A 19657-nucleotide genomic window follows, 5' to 3' on the forward strand; every position below is an offset into this window, starting at 1 on the left:
GCATTTTGTGTCTATCTTCAATTTTCTTGGCCCCGCTCTGGGAGTAGAAGTGGGGGCGGATCCGGACCGCAACGGCCGTGAGCCCCAGGCCGAGCTCGGCGATCGTTTGCCTGCTTCTGCTGCTGTTGAAGGTGAAACATTGCGTCGCGTTAGGGTCTTGGGCCTATCCCACTTTGGCCGTCAGTTCCGCGAGAGGCCGTTGGCGAGGGAAGTTTTTGTTCACTATAAAAATTTCGGAGCCCTGCAGGAAGTCGCGCACAATTATATACCTCTCCGCGCTTCTAAGTGGGACCGGCCCCGCGCGGCCATACAATGCCCGTGCGCCTCAACGCGACCACGAGGTCGCGTAATTTGCGTGCCAAGGACACGCAAGTGGGACAGGCCCTTTACTCAGCAGGTCAGGCAGCATCACTGGAGGAAAATGGCAGGTGACCCTTCTTCAGATTGAAACAGAGGGCGGTTAAAGAGCCGGAGGTGGGAAAAGAAGTTGGTCTTGGCCTTTTCTTGCCTCCAGTTCTTCAAACCCTCTACATTCTGTTTGAAGAAAAGTACGGACCCGAAACATGACCCATCCTGTTCCTCCAGAGATGCTGCCTGACCCGCTGATTTACTCCAGCACTTTGTGTCTATCTTTGGCATATACCAGCATCTGCAGTTCTTTGTTTCCACACTGTGTTGAAGAGCTCCATTAAGGAACATGGGTTAGAATCCCTAATGCTGCCATTATGTTCCCTGCCATATTGGAAAATTCCCACTGTGCCGGCACATTCCGTGCAGATGAGAAAGAATTGCTACTTTGCATTATAAATATTCCCCATATATTTCAAGGCAGAAAGAAATCATGATACTTCAAGATCAATTTCCCACAGCTACCATCATATTCCATGCGCAAGAGTGAGAATGACTTCCCAATCCTACCAACATATTCCATGCACAGGAGCAATAATTCCCAAGGTGGCGTTATAGTCCATGCACGAGAGCAAGAATTACCAATGTTGCCATCAGATTCCATGCACATGAGTCAGAATTCCTGCTGCTGGCATGTTATTCCATGCACAGAATGCGCTCCTGCCATCATATTGCATTGCACGGGAGTGAAAGCCCCACTGCAGCCACCATGCTATATGCGTAAGGGATGTGTAATTCCCTCTCCTGCACTGTCATTACATGCACTGAGAGAGAATTCTTATTGCGGCCTTTAGTGTCCTTGCAATAGATGCTGCAAGTTTCAAGATCAGAATTAAATTATTACTGGTGATTTAATTGCTTCAGTCCCAAGTATCCTATTTTGTTGCCAGGATTTTATCATGTCTTGTGAACTAGGTCTTGATACTCCTAGATACTCTTACCACTTTATTCCCTTTAATAGAATTTCCAGTGAGAATCATCTTTGAAGGTAACTTTGTCTTAAGTCTAACTGCAAAGAGGGTGACATTGATTCAAATGCAAATTATTCATCTCCCAATAGATTTTTCTGTTGAATTTAATGATCATGAAAATGAATTCTGATCTAATGCACTTTGTCAAGTTTTAAAAGTTGGGGACAAGATAAAACCTTGGCGACAAAATTTGATGTTCAAGATCCTTGGCAGCTCACAGTTGTTGTTCAGTTGGCTGCACTGGCCCTGTGCTAGCAGGGTTGGGCGATACACTGGTCTACTGGAGTATTAAAGTGCATTCTTTGGTTGTTTTTACTGGCGAACATACAATGCCGTGACTACATTTGTGTGTCGTCACAAGGATATAAAGCACAAGTGAGCTGCTTGCAAATTACACTGCACACTGTCATTGACCACAGATAAAATAAGAAGGAACATAGTTCCTGCTAATGAATGACATTGACAAAGCTCCTGTGATGCCTCCACTAAACTTATTGGGACCATACTAAGCATTCCCTGGTGAGCAGTAGACACCAGATTGTTTATCGACCAGTGCTGAACAGAGTGAACATTTTTTCCCCCTAATACTGCTGGAGAATTTACTGGGACAGTAAACGACAAGCCTGAAGACATTTGAATCACAAAGTTTTCTAAGTGTTCAGTCAATTTCGAATGTTAAAAATGGAATAAGGGAACACTTTTACAGGTTTCATATTTCACTTCTCTGTTCAAAAAATTGAAAATAAATACTGTAAACATGTTGCAGGATGGAAAGTGGAAGCTGTAAAGAACATCTTGATGGTGGACAGCACAATGTTTAGTGTTAGGTTCCATCAGGAGAAATTATGTCTGCTCCAACATATGGACAAATATAACAGCAGCCGGTTTCTGTCATTCAGTGGGACAGAAAATTACTAGATGGCTTCATTAAAGGGATGTTATCCTTTCGGAAAATCTTGTATGACAGAAATTCTTCAGGAACAACTTAAGGAAACCGTGCTGCTATTCATTCAATCTGATTTTTCAGGAGCGTGTAGAGGAAACTATTTGTATTTTTCGACAAATTTTCAAAACTGCAATCCTACATCATCCTGTTGTAGCAAGGAACTGCAGATGCTGGTTTAAACCGAAGGTAGACACAAAATGCTGGAGTAACTCAGCATGACCGGCAGCATCTCTAGACAGAAGGAATGGGTGACGTTTCAGGTCGCGACCCTTCTTATCGACCCGAAACATCACCTATTCCTTCTATGCAGAGATGCTGCCTGTCCCGCTGAGTTATTCCAGCATTTTGTGTCTATCCTACATCATCAAAATGGTTCAATACTGTTATAAAAGGTATTCCAAAAATCAGGATATCTGGATTTATTCCCTGTGCAAATTGTTTCTGTTAAAAGCTTTTGTTAAGCTCAATGTACACATATTTTTTCGAAGGGTAAACCAATTTAAAAATAAGCAATGCTGTTAGGTCAGCAGATGGCGGTAGTGTGGAGGGCAAGAAGAGGTGCTGTAGATTCTACTGCTATAATTCCCTGGTATTTCAATGAACATTCTTGCCTCATTACAGGAACAACCTACAGAGATGATTCCAGTGTAATCTATGCACTTTGCATCAACAAGATTCTGAATATAATATATATTACTCTAAACTGGGAAGCACAATGGTTCAGCTGGGAAAACTGCTGCCTCACAGCATCAGAGACCCGGGTTCAATCCTGACCTACGATGCTGTCTGTGTGGAGTTTGCTCGTACTCCCTGTGATCGTGTGGGATTCCTCCGGATGCACAGGTTTCCTCTCACCTCCCAAATATGTGCAGGTTTGTTGAATAAATGGCCTCTATAAATTATCCATAGTGCGTGGGGATGGATATGAAAGTGGGTTGACCAGTGTGAACAGGTGATCGATGGTTGGCATGGACTCGGTGGACTGGAAGACCTGTTTCCTTGCTGTATCTTTCATTCTTTCAATCAATCAAATTGTTGTATGACTGGTTTGTCATGATACCATTGATTGATGAGTTTTTCCAGTAAGTCTGATCAGATATCCTGGTACGGTGGCAGCTCTGAATGTCACCATATTCAAGTGAAGTGAAACATGTTTGATTTTCCCGTAATATATTTCTGTTTGTGAACTGACTCACTTGATCCACAAATATGCAGGTGCACTCCTCTGCACCTTCTCTCCATAGTGAAATACACTAACCACATCTCTGTTGTTCAGTGATCTAGTCCCTCTTGGGTTGGTATAAACAGCTAACACGAATCTCACATGGTAAAGACTGACTGGGTAGTGCCTGGCAGGTTGAGCACTGATGCCAGTGGGAAGGCACAAAGATCAACATGCTGAACCTAGTGCTGTCACTGTTACGTTTATGACTTTGAATTTACTTCTGAGTTCATTTGGCCACAAGGATTATATTGTCTATTTTATGTTACTTGCCTTTATGCTCCTTAATATTTGGTAATACAATTTAATCAAATCTTCCTTTTGTACCTCGTGTACCAAATGCAATGGATTTTTAACATTATTTTGTGAGAATATACCATTTTCATTCCATAATGTCCTTAACGCATCTGGGAAATACTTGCAGTTATTGATAACACTGGTGTGTGAAACAGATTTATTTTTAATTAAAGTAGCCCAGTAGACTTAGCTAACCATTCCTTGCGCTGCCAAGAATCCTCCATCATGGAACCTACCCATCCCTTTAGTTTGCTGTACAAGGCTCTGCAAATGTTTTCTGCCCCAAGGACAGCCTGGTTGAATAAGAAATGTGGCTGTTATGCCAATAACACGCCCATCCCTACTCCATTACACAATGGCATTCATTTACTCACAGTGGAGAAGGGCAACCTTTCATGGAGTCATATAGCATGGAAACAGAGCTTCTAGCTCACCAAGTCTGTGCGAGCCTTCAAGCACCCATTTACACTAATCCCAGGCAAAATGAAAACTGCTGGTGAGATTCAGACTGCACAGTTTCCTCAATCATTCCAAAGATGTGCAGGAATGGAGGTTAACTGGCCTATGTAAATTGATCCTGGTGTGTAGGGAGTGGATGAGAAAGTGGGATGACAGAGAACTTGTGTGAACGGATGATCAATGGTCAGCGTGGACTCAGTGGGCCAAAGGCCCTGTTTTCACGCTGTATCTATACACCAAACTAAAATGGATGCAATCGGGTCTTTAGGGGGGTGAGAGTCCGCCCTGTTTCAATGAATGCTGGCGTGCATAATCAATAAGATCAAATAGAACAAGTTGTCCTACAACTTTAGGCTGTGCATGCCATATGCAAGAAGAAGAAGGTCTTTAGGCTTCCTCTTTCTTCTAATAGAAAAATTGTTATTATTAAAATAACAAACTGATATACCTTGAACATTGTCCAATGAAAGGCTTATTGCAGCAAGCTGACGTTTACATAGTAATTTCAAATTAACACATTTCTCAATTGTATAAAATAAATTGCACCAGGAGATCAAAAGGAAATGTTTGTTAGTATCTCATTCGGGATATATTTACTTTGTGAATTATATAAATATAATTGGCATATCTAAACATTATTCAAGGATTTGAGGGTTGCCTTGTTAGAGTGCAATAAACAAGAGTAAATTTACATCACGTTATGCCTTTGCAAATTTTTCTGTTCATTAGCCTCTAAGCAGATTTCTGCAAATAATTTGATGGAAAAAGTGCAGAAAATGTTTTTTAAAAATGGTCTTCTGTTAAATTCTGATTTACAAATTCCAAATCTTTGACAATTTTCAAAAGGAAACCATCAAAGAGGGTTTGACAAGCTTTAAATTCCAAACAAATAATGAAGGGAAGCTCTACAAACAGAAACAAATGAGGAGGTAATCAGAAACCAGGCAGCGTTACTCCATATCCATCCCAATGTACAGACTGCAGCAGTCATTACCTTTATCCCAGGGAGTCCAGGAAGCCCAGGAAGACCTGGTTCACCCTACACAGGAAAATTACAAAACATTATAGAAAAGTGTTCAGCCTTCTCAAGAGTCTTGCTTATCTCCGCCACAATGGTAGCTAAGCAATATCCCGAATCAAGGTTCAATAGTTAGCAAATGCAAAAGGCCTTTTGTTTCCTTTCCAGGCAGTAGGACTTTATCTGTTCTTCAACCAGGAAATATTTTAGTTTTTTTTAACAATCGGGTACAAACATGAACTGGGGTAAGGTTATCATTGGTGTCGCCACATGTTTGTGTGCAGTCACGGTAGTGTGCCACTAGGTGGCACCATGTAGCAAAACATGGCCCGTCCACATCTGAGACCTGAATTAAATGCTGCCAGGTTAGAAAAGGTAAGAGTTTTCTCCTTATGATTGCAATTAGGTAGTTTTACAGTAAACAAGCTTCGGCAGTCTCAAACCAGCTCTCAGTGGACATGAACCCCCTACCATTCAATTGCCCCTCATTGTGGGACTAATTGGCATTGAGTAATCTGGCATATTTATCCGATCATGTTAAAAAAAAACCTGATGTTCAGGCTTAACCTTACACGCCAATGCAGATGTTATCAGGGTGGGCAATTTGAAGGATGTCCAATCAAGGATTAATACCAGGTACTGCTGTTTGCTCTCGATTGCTGAAAATCTAATGTCACTTATTATGTGTGAGACTTATTCCTTTGTCACATCTCCTTCCATTGAACAAGAGTATTTGTTTTCTTTCACTTCCTCCCTGAAAGGTGTTGACTCTTGTTTTACTTGAGTTTTACCAGGACTGACAGCCTCCTTTGAATGGCCATTCTTATCAAGGGAACCCAGATCTCTAGTGCGTAGTAAGTTGGACTTTGCAGGGGAGTATGGTCAGTCTTAATCCTTTCCCCATCTGACGTCCTCACTGGATATGCTTTACTTCAAGAGGAAACTGGCTGTGATAACTAAAGGAAAAAGGTCAGATTTTTCTGAATCGCTGGACCAAGGAAGTAGAAGCCACTTGTAACATTTCACCACAGCTCTCAAGTGACGTAAGCTAATTCAGAGTAGATGAGACCTCAAACCTAACCCTCCTGAACTGCATGGCATAAAAACAATACTTAGCGGTAAACATACTTATTGAGTGAGCAGTGCTGTCTCCTTTATGATGTTCTTACAATGTGCATGATTCACAGCATTTACTGATCACAGTTGCCCTTTTGTCTATCATGGAGGGGATAATAAGATTCTTTATGAATTTTGAAGGGATATCAATGAGATTTAAAAATATTTCATCTAAAAACATCAAGAAAATATTTTGTTGTCTCTGAATCAAAGAAACAAACTCCAAACAGAAAATATAAATACGATTCAACAAGATCATAACACTGACTGCTACTGCATCGAGTTACTCGAACATGTGCTGATTTCTAAAGGACCAGAGGAATGCCATGCATACCACATTGATTAGCTGATGTGAAAGTTCATGGAAGTTCAGTGGCTTGACGCTAGACTTTTCTTCTTGTGATCGTTTCCATTTTGAAACTATGAATAACTCCAGCAATGATGTCACTAACATGCATTGCAACTGCAATCAGCATTTTACTGTCAAACCAAAGTGCAAGTATATTAGCGTCAAAGAGAAGCAAACAGGTAAATACTTTAGATATAATCTTTGATCAGCAGTGGCAAAATGTCTCACCTAAATCATTAAACCCTCTTTCCTGTTTCAGTTACTGACTGAAGTGAACCATTTTTTTCAGTGGCTTCTGTTTTTTCTTATTTCAGCATATTTCTTTTTAAATAACTTTCATTCATACCTCTTATCTGTGACACTTGCAGCTATTTCTGTAGCAAAAGTGAGCTTGACAAAGACAGGGAACTACTGCACTACTTTGCTGTGAGTCTTTGTGCTGCACCACACAAAGACACATGAACACATCCATGTGAAATAGACAAGGAGAGGATTAGGATGGCCTCTCCATGTCTCTCAGATGTAATACAGCAATCTCGCCGATCAGGAATCTTTCAACAACTCGGTAGCAACAGACAACATTGGAAACGATAAGCAAAGGTAGTGTTGGATTGCAATGGATCTCGGAATAGGCCACAGATACAATTTTAATGGGATGACGCATGGGGAAGAAAGGCTGGTATTTGCTAAAGTTCAGAATGAAAGGGAACTTAAATGAAACATGTAAGAGCCTGAGAGGGTTGGACAAAGAAACACAAATCAATATGCCATGATAGCTCTTGTGAATTTAATTGAAGTCGTCCTCATGCTGATATTGGAGCTCCAGGTTCTCCACAATTTGTAAACTAAATTAGTTCAGCTGGGTCATTATATGGTAGGAAGAAGAATGAAAATGAGGAAACATTGGGTCCTGGGACTAGGGGAAAGTGAAATGTTGATGTGGCCCATTGCAATGAAAAGAAACCCGTCGTGCTCACAGACTGCATAGCTATGAGTTAACATGACAGTGGCAAAGTCCTGGGTAAAGGAATGTGACATGATGCAGCAAAACTGAAAATGAGAAAATAACATTAAACTAAGAAATAATCACAAGGCACGACAGGTCTTGACTGGTTGGCAAGATGTAACAAGTGGTACGCCATAGGGATCAGTGCTGGCTTGTCAACAATTTACAATTATTATATAGGAAGCACCATCTCCGAGACTCAATGGGCCAAATGGCCTCTTATCATCAAAGGGAAATATCAATATGAAATATGTAAAGTAAGGTTGCTAAATTTGCTGATGAGACAAAGACAGGAAGGAAAGCACGTTGTAGAAGTCACAATGAAGCTAAATGCGATATTGATTGTAAGTTGGCAAAGATCTGGTAAATGACATATAATGAGAAAATATGAATTTACTAGTTTTGGTGGTAAAATGTAAAGGCTGCACATTATCTAAATGGTGAATGATAAGATGCAGGAAGATATGATTATTCTCCTTGGTTGCAATAAGCTCATGTACAGGCACAGGAAGTAGTTGGGATTGTCACCTCAGTGTTATTGTTGATTGTTATGGAAAATTGAATGCAAAATGAGGGAGGTTGTTTCAGGTGAAGCAATTTAATGGAATTCCATGTATTGACCTTATTTAAGAAAGCACATTAATGCGTTGGAAATATGTTCAGAGAAGATTAATTAGCCTAGTGTCTTTTGAGGAAAGGTTGCACAAGCTTGACTTGTATTTGCTAAAGTTTAGATTGAGACGCAACTTAAATGAAACGTAAAATCCTGAAAGGTTTTGAGAAGGTGGGTTGGAAGAGGATGCTTGCACCTCAGTGGGAGAATCCAGAACTGGGGTCACTGTTTTAAAGGAAGGGTCTGCCCATTTAAGGCAAAGATGAGGTGATCTTTATTTAGAACTGTCCTCGTGATTGTTTGAAGCAGAAGCTTTAGATACTTTTAAAGGTAGAGTTACGTAGATTCTTGATAAGCAAGAGGTGAAATATTATTACAGGTCAACAGGAATGTAGTGTTGAGGTTCAATCAGATGAGGCGTGATTTTATTAAAGGTTGGATCAGGCCTGAGTGGCCACGTAGCTCAAAATTATATCTTCTAAAATCATTTAATCTGAAAATGTAATTGATACAAATATATTGATCTCTTTTTCAAATGAAAAAAATATATCAGCTGCTTAGAACCAATGGGATAACTTTGCCTTCCTGCTAAAGTGTCAGATGAGTGATGGATGAATTAGGACCGTGTTTCAGGTCACATTAGAAATGTAATTGACTTCAATGGAAATAAAAAATGGAAGTGATGTGAAATTGTGTTGCTAAATCACTCTCTGCTCTTTATATCAACAAGGCAAAATTATTCTCAGTGGTTCCTTTGGAAGCTGCTACAAAATGAATTGAAACACAATGTGGAAGGAAGTTTTAGTATCAGGATACTGGCTCGAAGGGCCAAATGGCCTGCTCCTGCACCTATTGTCTAGGATATTCCCAGTCTCTAACTTCAGGCTGAAGCTGATCTTTGGAGTACAGCAGGCTTCTAATTCCTAGTGATTTACACACATGCCTGGTTTGCCTTAATAAAGAAATAAAAGAGGATTGAATGTAACCTGTACACCCATGTATGTTAAACACATTTTCACTGCAGTGCCCTGTTTCGGTCAATTATTGAACTGATTGATAACTAACAATTTTGTCAAATGTCAATCTCATTTATTCTCCATTCAAATACTTCAGGATAATGTCAACCTTATGACCAAATACCAATAAAACACTATATTTAGGTGAAGAAAAAGGCTGAACAATATTGAAAAACAGAATTGAATTTAAAAAATTCAATGTACTCAGACTCTCCTTGGTGAAAGATTGAGAGACTGCAAAACTGCACCGATGTAAAACAAAGAATTAGAAAGTACAAAAGGTGCTTTCTCAATTTAAATTTCCTAGGTATGTTCAATACTTCAGCATAATCTCATCATATTTTTAGGAATATGAAGTTCACAGGGTTTAGTGTATTAGTAAAGCATTCAGGAGCAAGCTCTGGCAACACAATAAAGTGTGTTAGTAGAAGCATCACAATATTTTAGTTGTTATATTCTGACTGATTCCTAACTATTTGCTTCATGGATAATCAGTTTTGGGTAAGATATGAAATGCCTATCTCTATCTCCATGTTAATTTCTCCACCTGAACTTTCCTACTTAGGTAATCAGCAGATGCAAGAGCAATGCAGAAAGCCAGATCATTTCTACCCAAACACTAACTTATCAGTAAACTCATATAATAGAAACAAAAGACAGAAAGCATGCTTTTCTCCTCTGCCTTACCTTTTGTCCATGAAGTCCTGTTTCACCTGGTTCCCCCTGTACGGGATAAATTAAAGAAAAATACCATTGGTCCAAGCAGAGCTAAAGAAATAGCAGAGGCTGGCACTTCAGCAAGAAGGACAGTCTAACCTTTATTCCCGCAGCTGATGATCCAGGGTCACCCTAGGTATAATCACAAGGAAACAGAAAGCAGACATTAATCACATGTAAATAGAAAGCCTGGGCATTCTGTTTTGCAGATGTTTTTTGGGGGGAACTTTACTGGATACAAATGAACTCTTACATTTAAACTGCCATCAATTCTATTTCAAATACAACTTATTGCCATGGCATGTGCTGGGGGGGGGCATACAGGACCATATAGTGTAAGCCTTCTTGTCCATATTGCTCCATCAGTTTCTCTCTTTGATCAAATGCTCAGAATGTTTGGCAGAACTATGCCTGCTTATGCCTCTTCATAACAATCATTGGAATGCAATTCAAGATGGATACAACTTGTTTTGGTTTTGTTTTTTGTTGGTTGTGCACCTGGTGGCTCAGATGTGAGATGATACAGAATAATAGTTGGCAGATTTGAATGTTAAACATCTGGAAATGTCTAGCCTCTGGACTATGTGCTAGTTTTGTCCAGATCTGAGAAAAAAAAATCACTCTTCTGAACAAAAGCATATCAATGAACTGTATAGAAGTGGGGTAATTTTGTCTGTGGCCTTTTAAGGAAGAGAATTTATACAATATGCAGCATAATCAATGGGTCTGCACATTCCTACCACCAGATTCCTAGATTTTCTAAAGGTAACATAAACTTTGTACAAGTATCGTACACACTTTAAACTGAGTCTGTAATGTAAAGGCAGGGAGTTCAAAGAAAGAATCATTGCCAGTAAACATGTATACTCCAGCATACATTGGTGCTTTGATAGTTCTGAACAGGCCCATTGCACTTGATTTAAAATGAATAGCTTCCACTGAATCTTTTATCTGTACATCGCAAACACATCTCAGCATGGATAAATACTACCTTTGTTGCCTGGTCTCATTACCTCCCAGCTCAAATATAACACAATCGCAAGTAAACCCCAAACGCCTTACAATTTAAGTACAACAGTACACAGGAAACGTCATAATTTAGAGCTCTCTGTGATCAGCCGTCTCTACACAACGAGCCCCAGAAGCGACTTTCAACTGCCGCCGGAGATCGCCAGGACACCGTGGTCTAGCGGGCCAGCTCCCCCGACAGGAAGTGCCCGGAGGCGGCGCAGGGACCGCAAACAAAGACGTGGGAAGCGGGGAGGCTATCGAGCTAGGCTGAAATCAAACCCGCACCAGCCAGCTCTGCCCAGCATTTTCCTCGCGAATGTCCGGTCCCTGGTGAGTAAAATCGACGAACTACGGCTGCGGATCACCACACACAGACGGATCGCCGACTGCAACGCCATGGTCTTCACCGAAACATGGCTCAACAACAACATCCCGGACAACGCCATCGAGCTGGAGGGGCGCACTGTCTTCAGGGCCGACAGAACAGCGGAGGACTCCGGTAAGACCAAGGGCGGCGGACTGTGCATCTATGTGAACAACTCATGCAACTCATGGTGTACGGACATTGTTAGGATTGGTAGTCACTGCTCTGCTGACCTGGAATACCTGATGATAAAGTGCAGGCCCTTCTATCTGCCCAGAGAATTCACATCGACTGTTATCACTGCAGTCTATGTACCCCCGGACGCTAATGCCAGGCTAGCAATGGAAGAGCTGCAAGCTGCTATCAGCAAACAACTAACTGCACACCCAGAGGGGGCATTTATTGTTGCGGGTGATTTTAACCACTCCAACCTTAAAACTGTACTCCCCAGATTCCACCAGCATGTCTCCTGCCCAACCAGAGGAAACAATATTCTGGATTTAGTATATACTAATATTACTGAAGCCTACAAAGCCCTCCCCCTCCCCCACCTTGGACAGTCTGACCACCTCTCTCTGTTCCTGCTCCCCAAATACACACCTCTGATCAGACGTGTGAAACCTACCGTGAGGACAGTGAAGGTTTGGCCTGAGGGGGCTGTCTCTGTTTTACAGGAACAGTTTCAGCAGACAGACTGGACTATATAAAATTCTGCACTGCCAACGTCACTACCCACAAAGAGATAAAGACCTTCCCTAACCAGAAGCCGTGGATGAGCAGGGGGATCAGACTCCTGCTGAAGGCTCGCGATGTAGCTTTCAGATCTGGCAACGCTGAGGGATACAGCTCATCCAGGGCCAATCCGAAAAAGGGAATTAGGAATGCTAAAGTCAATCACAAACGGCGGATTGAGGAGCATTTCCAAAACAACTCCGACCCCAGGCGCATGTGGCAAGGAATCAAATCCATTGCCGATTACCATAAAGTTAACACCCCCCCCCAAGACAACGCCTCCCTTCCTGACGAGCTAAACCATTTCTATGCTCGCTTTGACCGGGACAACAAAACTCCAGCCATCAAAGTTGCTGCACCCCCGAATGAACAACCCCTCAGTCTCTCCACCTCTGCTGTACAAGATGCACTGAGCAAGGTGAATGAGCACAAAGCTACCGGCCCTGATGGCATCCCTGGGCGGGTGCTCAGGGCATGTGCTGGACAACTATCCCTGGTCTTCACTGACATTTTTAATCTGTCACTGGCCCAGGGTGTTGTCCCCACTTGCCTCAAGACATCAACCATCGTGCCAGTGCCCAAACAATCAGCTACAGGGAGTCTCAACGACTTCTGCCCAATGGCACTCACCCCTGTCATTGCAAAGTGCTTTGAGCGGCTGATCTTGGCTCACCTCAAAGCCAGCCTCCCCCCCACACTGGACCCCCATCAGTTTGCCTACCGGACCAACAGGTCTACAGAGGACACCATATCGGCGGCCCTACACTCTGCCCTGACCCACCTGGACAGCAATAACACCTACATCAGGATGCTGTTCATTGATTTCAGCTCTGCCTTTAACACTGTCATCCCCGCCAGCTTGATCACCAAACTCAGCGGACTTGGCATCTCCACCTCTCTCTGCAACTGGACACTGGATTTCCTCACCAACAGACCACAGTCTGTTAGGGTCAACAACCTCACCTCCTCCACTATAACACTGAACACCGGCGTGCCACAGGGCTGTGTGCTGAGCCCTCTCCTCTACTCCCTCTTCACCCATGACTGCATCCCTAAGAATGGCTCCAAAGCCATCATTAAATTTGCCGACGACACCACGGTGGTAGGACTGATCACTGACAACGATGAGTCAGCCTACAGGGAGGAGGTCCAGCACCTGACAACCTGGTGTGCCAACAATAACCTCGTCCTCAACTCCAAGAAGACGAAGGAAATTATTGTTGACTTCAGGAAGAACAGAGGAGGCAGTCATACCCCCATCCATATAAACGGGACTGAGGTGGAGCGCGTCTCCAACTGCAAATTCCTCGGGGTACATATCTCAGAGGATTTGTTCTGGTCCCTCAACACCTCTAAGCTGATCAAAAAGGCGCAGCAGCGCCTTTACTTCTTGAGGAGGCTCAAGAAAGCCCACCTGTCCCCCCAGATCCTGACCAACTTTTACCGCTGTACCATCAAGAGCATCCTGACCACCTGCTTCATGGTATGGTACAGCAGTTGCACCGTAGCGGACAGGAAGGCACTACAACGGGTGGTGAAAGCCGCTCAGTACATCAGCCCCACTCCCTGCCATGGATGCCCTCCACCGAAAACGGTGTCTGAGACGGGCCGGGAAGATCATCAAAGACCCCTCCCACCCTAACCATGGACTGTTTGCCCTCCTCCCATCAGGGAGGCGATACAGGAGCCTCAGGTCTCGAACTAGTAGGATGAGGAACAGCTTCTACAACGACACTATCACATTGCTAAACTCGGAGTCCCGCCGATAGATTTCTCCAGTCTCTCCGTCCACATTGTTTGCTTATTCTGTATTTTTATTTCTATATTGCACTATTACTACGGACTGACACTAAACTGCATTTCGTTGTACCCATACTTGTATCTGTGCAATGACATTAAAGTTGAATTGAATTGAATTGAATTGAATTGAATAGCCAATGTGAAATTATGTCAGCATATAGCTGTGAAACTTGATTGTTAAAAAAGGCTTTGGAATTCTGAACTCCACTTCATCTAAATGGAGAGAGAGAGTAGATTACACCATTTATCTGGGCTGGAGGTGAAAGACATGATGCTGCTGACCCACTGCTTACACAAACAAACAAAAAGTAAATGACACCACATTGGAAAGCTCACATTTCAAACCTGACTCTTCTTGGAGTTCATGGTTGCTGATGAATTCAAAATCAATTTAATGAAGTCAATCCAAATGCTTTATCTGGATTAGCTTGATTTTGGACAGACTGGGATGCATATTTATGTGTGGTGCTTTGTAACTATGAGAATAAAGATCTTGAATTTCATAATGGATTTTAATATCTCATTCAAACTGTGTTACACAAAACAGCAACATTCTAACTACTTGCATTTGCCAGTGGAAAGTGCTTTTAATAAACATCGCTTTCCGATACCTTTCACCGAAACAAAAACTGAGACTGAATTTATGCTGGAGAATTCATTTCCCAGTTGGAAGTATTTGTCATTCTTACATAGAAGCTTCAATCCAATCCACTGCATTTAACTTATTTTTGAAATGCCAGTATGCTGCATGGGCCAAACAAATAGAGATGTGTGCAACTTCTTACTGTAACACCCCTGTCTGGTTTATCATGCTGACAAACCCTTATGGGTAAAGCAAAACATTTTTTATGGTGTAGGAAAGAACTGCAGATGCTGGTTTAAATCGAAGGTAGACATAAAATGCTGGAGTAACTCAGCCGGACAGCATCTCTGGAGAGAAGGGATGGGTGACGTTTGGGGTTGAGACCCTTCTTTAGACTGAACTTTTACTACAAAGTCAAAGGGATGCCTGTATTAAATTCTGTAAGAAGGAATTAAGATATAAAAGGTTGCCTGTCCTATTGGGTTTTCTCCTTCTTTACACCACATGCAATTTACCATTGAGAATGTTACTATATAATTTTAATCTTTTAGGAGAAAGTTTAGCATAAATATTTTATTACCAATATTAACAATGATTTAGAAAATTAGTTCTCTTCCATTATACAAACTGGCTTGCCTACTTTCCACAACCACATTTCCAGAGTGGACAGCACAGTGGGGAAACGGTAGAGCTGCTACCTTATAGCGGCAGAGACCCGGGTTCGATCCAGATTATGGGTGCTGTCTATGTGGATTTTTAATGTTCTCCCTGTAAGCATGTGGGTTTCCTCCGGGCGCTCCCGTTTTCTCCCACATCCTAAAGATGTGTGGATTTGTCGGTTTTGCTGCCTTTAAATTGTCCCTAGTGTGTAGAATAGAACTAATGTACGGGTGATCACTGGTCAGCATGGACACGGTGGACCGAAGGGCCTGTTTCCGTATTGTATCTCTAAACTAAACTTGAAGCAATAGTACTGGCACATTCATGGAACATTTGATCAGCGTGGGCCTGAACTGCAGAGTGATTTATCATGATATCCTTACCAGAGAATTCTACCCAAGTACAGAATATTACAAAATGAATTAATTAATGCAGTGCCAACTGCATCTGGGGAAGTCTTTTCAAACTATTTGTTCTCACTTTGCAGTGTGCAGATTTTGCTAATGATGCCCTGATGTCCCCTGTTCTTATAGTCAAGGACTTTTGCATGTATATATTTTTAATAAAATACGCGGAAAAAACCCCCCAGAAAATGCTGGAAATATTCAGCAGGGTAGGTTGCATTTGCAGGTAGAGAAAGTTTCAAGATCCCTTGTCAAAAGTGGGAAGGAGAAGCAAGATGTTTGTTAAATTCCCGGGAAAGCAGAGGAGGAGGAATATCTCCGATAAGGGAAGACTAGGGTGACCATGGCAATGAGCTGTTATCTGGTCAGTGAATGAGTGGAAGCAGTTAGAGAATGCGTTTCAGTTCAGTTCAGTTCAGTTTAGTTTATTGTCACGTGTACCGAGGTGAAACCAAATTGAACCAATATTACAGATGGGAAACGGCAGATTAAAAAAAATTACATTTCCTAAAGTTATACAATTCAGTCTTAGGTCCAGAAGGTTGGAACATGCCCAGGCAGAAGATGAGGCATTGTTCCTCAAACACCAAACCACAAACAACAAACCATCCCATTTCTTATTGGATTTCCTTTGCAGCCACAGGCAATGCAACACTTGTCCTTTCACCCCAGCCTTTCTCAATATCCAGGGACCCAAATAATCTTTTCAGGTGAAGCAGTTGCCACATTCTTTCATCTATATTTTTACACCTGTGTTTTCTCACTCTGACTGCTCACATTCATTAATTGTCCAGAAACTTGTTTACACCTTATCAACATTGTTAGAAGATTAAAGTTAGAAGGGTGTATGGAACACGCTGTCAGAGGAGGTAGTTGATGCTGGGACTATCCCAACGTTTAAGAAACAGTTAGACAGGTACATTGATAGGACAAGTTTGGAGGGATATGGACCAAACACAGGCAGGTAGGACTAGTGTAGCTGAGACATGTTGGCCGCGTGGGCACGTTGGGCCTGGTTCCACACTGCATCACTGTGTGACTAAGATGAAGGATTCAAACTCGAAACATCACTTATCCATGTTCTCCAGAGATGCTACCTGACCTGTTGAGTTACTCCAGCATGTTTGTGCCTTTCCTTGGTAAACCAGCATCTGCAGTTCCTTGTTTCATAGAAACATAGAAAATAGGTGCAGGAGTAGGCCATTCGGCCCTTCGAGCCTGCACCGCCATTCGATATGATCATGGCTGATCATCCAACTCAGTATCCCATCCCTGCCTTCTCTCCATACCCCCTGATCCCTTTAGCCACAAGGGCCACATATAACTCCCTCTTAAATATAGCCAATGAACTGGGCTCAACTACCTTCTGTGGCAGAGAATTCCACAGATTCACCACTCTCTGTGTAAAAAATGATTTTCTCATCTCGGTGCTAAAAGACTTCCCTCTTATCCTTAAACTGTGACCCCCTAGTTCTGGACTTCCCCAACATCGGGAATAATCTTCCTGCATCTAGCCTGTCCAACCCCTTAAGAATTTTGTAAGTTTCTATAAGATCCCCCCTCAATCTTCTAAATTCTAGCGTGTACAAGCCGAGCTAAATTATAGCATGTTTCTACACCATAGTTAACCCTGGTTTTATCCTGTCAGAGGCAACCCCCCCCACCTCTACCCACCACCCTCCCTGCATCTTAACAAGCTTGTTTTTGTTCCTACCCGGTTCTGACAGAGGCTTCTCAACTGAAACATTGACTCCCTTTCTCTTCTCACAGATTCTGCCTGACCTGCTGAGTATTTTCAGCATTTTCTTGTTTTTAATTTTAGCATAAACTAAACTAAGTTAAAATAAACTTGTATGTAATTGAGGCAATTTATATTTTATGCCATCCGCTATTCAGAGTCGTAGTAATTGAGATTAGCTGTGATGATGATTTTTGTGATACAAATCTAACATGTGTATCATTAGTGTTCCATTGATGATACACTTGGTATCTTTTACTCCACAAAACCTCTGGCACATGATACCTAAACACTGTCTGTAACATTATGTACATATTATATGTACTTTTATAAAATATTTTAACAATATGAATGTTTATCATAAAACTAAACTTCAAAGTATCTGCTGTCCACTGTAAACGACTAACATTTGGACCAACCACAGCAGGGATTAATTATACTCAACGGAGACATTTGGGTTCACAAAGGTCACAGGCTGCGTGCAGAGAGTTACGGTTGTAAAACGTTCTTAATGATGCTCCATTGATATAACCCAGCCATCGACAAAATACCAATGATCAAATCTGGTTAATTGTGCACACTGTCATGAACACACGGACATGGATTTGACTATATTGGCATCTTGGAATGGAATGGAATATTTTATTGTCACATGTGACAAGGCAGAGCAAAATTCTTTGCTTGTATACCCAAGGTATACAAATAGCAGCCACGTACAGTGCTGACAAAGTTACAAGGCACGCCGGCTCCTCCTTTGTTCTCCCCCCCCCCCCTCCCCCACACTGGGTCCCCATTGTCCATTGTTCTCCCCCCTCTCCATTGTCCATTGTTCTCCCCCATCCCCCACGGCAGTCCCCCACGCCGGGTCCTCCATTTTTCTTTCCCCTCCTCCCTCCCTCCCTCCCTCCTTCCCTCCCGGCAGAATCTTGAGTTACAGTATGATCTTGAAGCTCACTAACAAAAATCACAGTAGTAAATGCTGTAATACTTAGAATAAGTGGAAATATATCTTTAATATGGTGAGACCATGTGAGTTTTCCTGACCTTTGTTGTAACTTCAGTGGAAGGTGGCAGAATTCTTAGAGAACAGTATAAGTGGCTGGATTTGCTGTTTTTCTGAGGTATTGTGGGCTGGGAGGATGATAAAGGGTTTTGGAAGAAAAAGGGTTAAATTTAATTCTGACTAGTTCACACCCATTGTGGTCATGGACACCACAGTGGCAAAATGCGAACTTTTCCTTTGAATTTTAAAATCATATTTTAAACCAAATCAAAGAGAGATGCAACATGGCCCAATGAATCCACACCAACCACCAACAGCCCATTTACAGCAATCCTACATTAATCCTATATTTTATTCTACCCACATTCTATTCAACTTCTTCCAAATTCTACCACTCATTACACACCAGGAGCAATTTACAGAGGCTGATTAACCCACCAACCTGCGTGTCGTCTGGATGTGGGAGGATACAGAAGCACTTGGAAGGAACCCACACAGGCACAGGGAGAATGTGAACATGCAAAATCCACACAGACAGTGCTCGAGGTCAGGATGGATCCAAGGTCTCCTGTATGTTGTGAGGCACTGTGCCACCCATCATCTTCACTGAGATGACAACAGGCTTGAAATTAATTAATTGAGTGTGGTCTTAGTCTAGTGTAGCTTTGTTTCAGGAGATCCAGAATGGGAGTGCCGGTCAGCTGCAGCCCTTATTGAGTTAAAGATCAATGGGACTGAATGAGGATACAAGAGACTGCGGATGCTGGAATCTTGAGAGAACAACAAAGTGTTGCAAAGTACCCACCAAGCGTATGTATCCCTGACGTACTAATGTAACTTTCGACCAGGGGGAAACCATAAACTGAAAATCAAAAAAATGTACAGATGCTGGAGATCTGAAAAGGAAACAGAACTACTGGAAACTCTCCACAGATCTGATAGTATCTGTGGAAAGAGAAATAATGTTTTAAGTCAGTGCCCTTCGGCAGAAGCTGAAATTTACCTGGGTTTCTGACATGGGGCTTGTGCCATTTTAAAGAAGGATGTCAATGCATGGGAAACAGTTGAGACCAGGCTTACTAGACTCATGTAGAAAGTGTTTTTTTTAATCAAAGATAGACGCAAAGTGCTGGAGTAACTCAGTGGGTCAGGCAGCATCTCTGGAGGAAAAGGATGGGCGATGTTTTGGGTCAGGATCCTTCTTCAGACTGAAAGTAGCGGGTG

The 19657-nt window shown here is 42.2% G+C and overlaps 1 protein-coding gene across 18 annotated transcripts in view; it reads right to left on the reverse strand.

Annotated features, from left to right (window-relative positions):
- Positions 1–19657, reverse strand: part of col25a1 (collagen type XXV alpha 1 chain) — a 654016-nt gene that overhangs the window by 89599 nt on the left and 544760 nt on the right. For 17 of the 18 annotated variants that reach the window (XM_033025377.1, XM_033025353.1, XM_033025321.1 and 14 more), the window contains exons 15-17: positions 10238–10270; positions 10109–10144; positions 5298–5342 (exon numbers count right to left, since the gene is read on the reverse strand). In XM_033025377.1, the coding sequence (XP_032881268.1) occupies positions 5298–5342; positions 10109–10144; positions 10238–10270 (114 nt within the window). The remainder of the gene's footprint in view (positions 1–5297; positions 5343–10108; positions 10145–10237; positions 10271–19657) is intronic. The other variant, XM_033025370.1, reaches the window with a different exon arrangement.

This window comes from Amblyraja radiata, chromosome 1, assembly GCF_010909765.2.
Source record: "Amblyraja radiata isolate CabotCenter1 chromosome 1, sAmbRad1.1.pri, whole genome shotgun sequence".
NCBI classification, from domain to species: Eukaryota; Metazoa; Chordata; class Chondrichthyes; order Rajiformes; family Rajidae; genus Amblyraja; species Amblyraja radiata.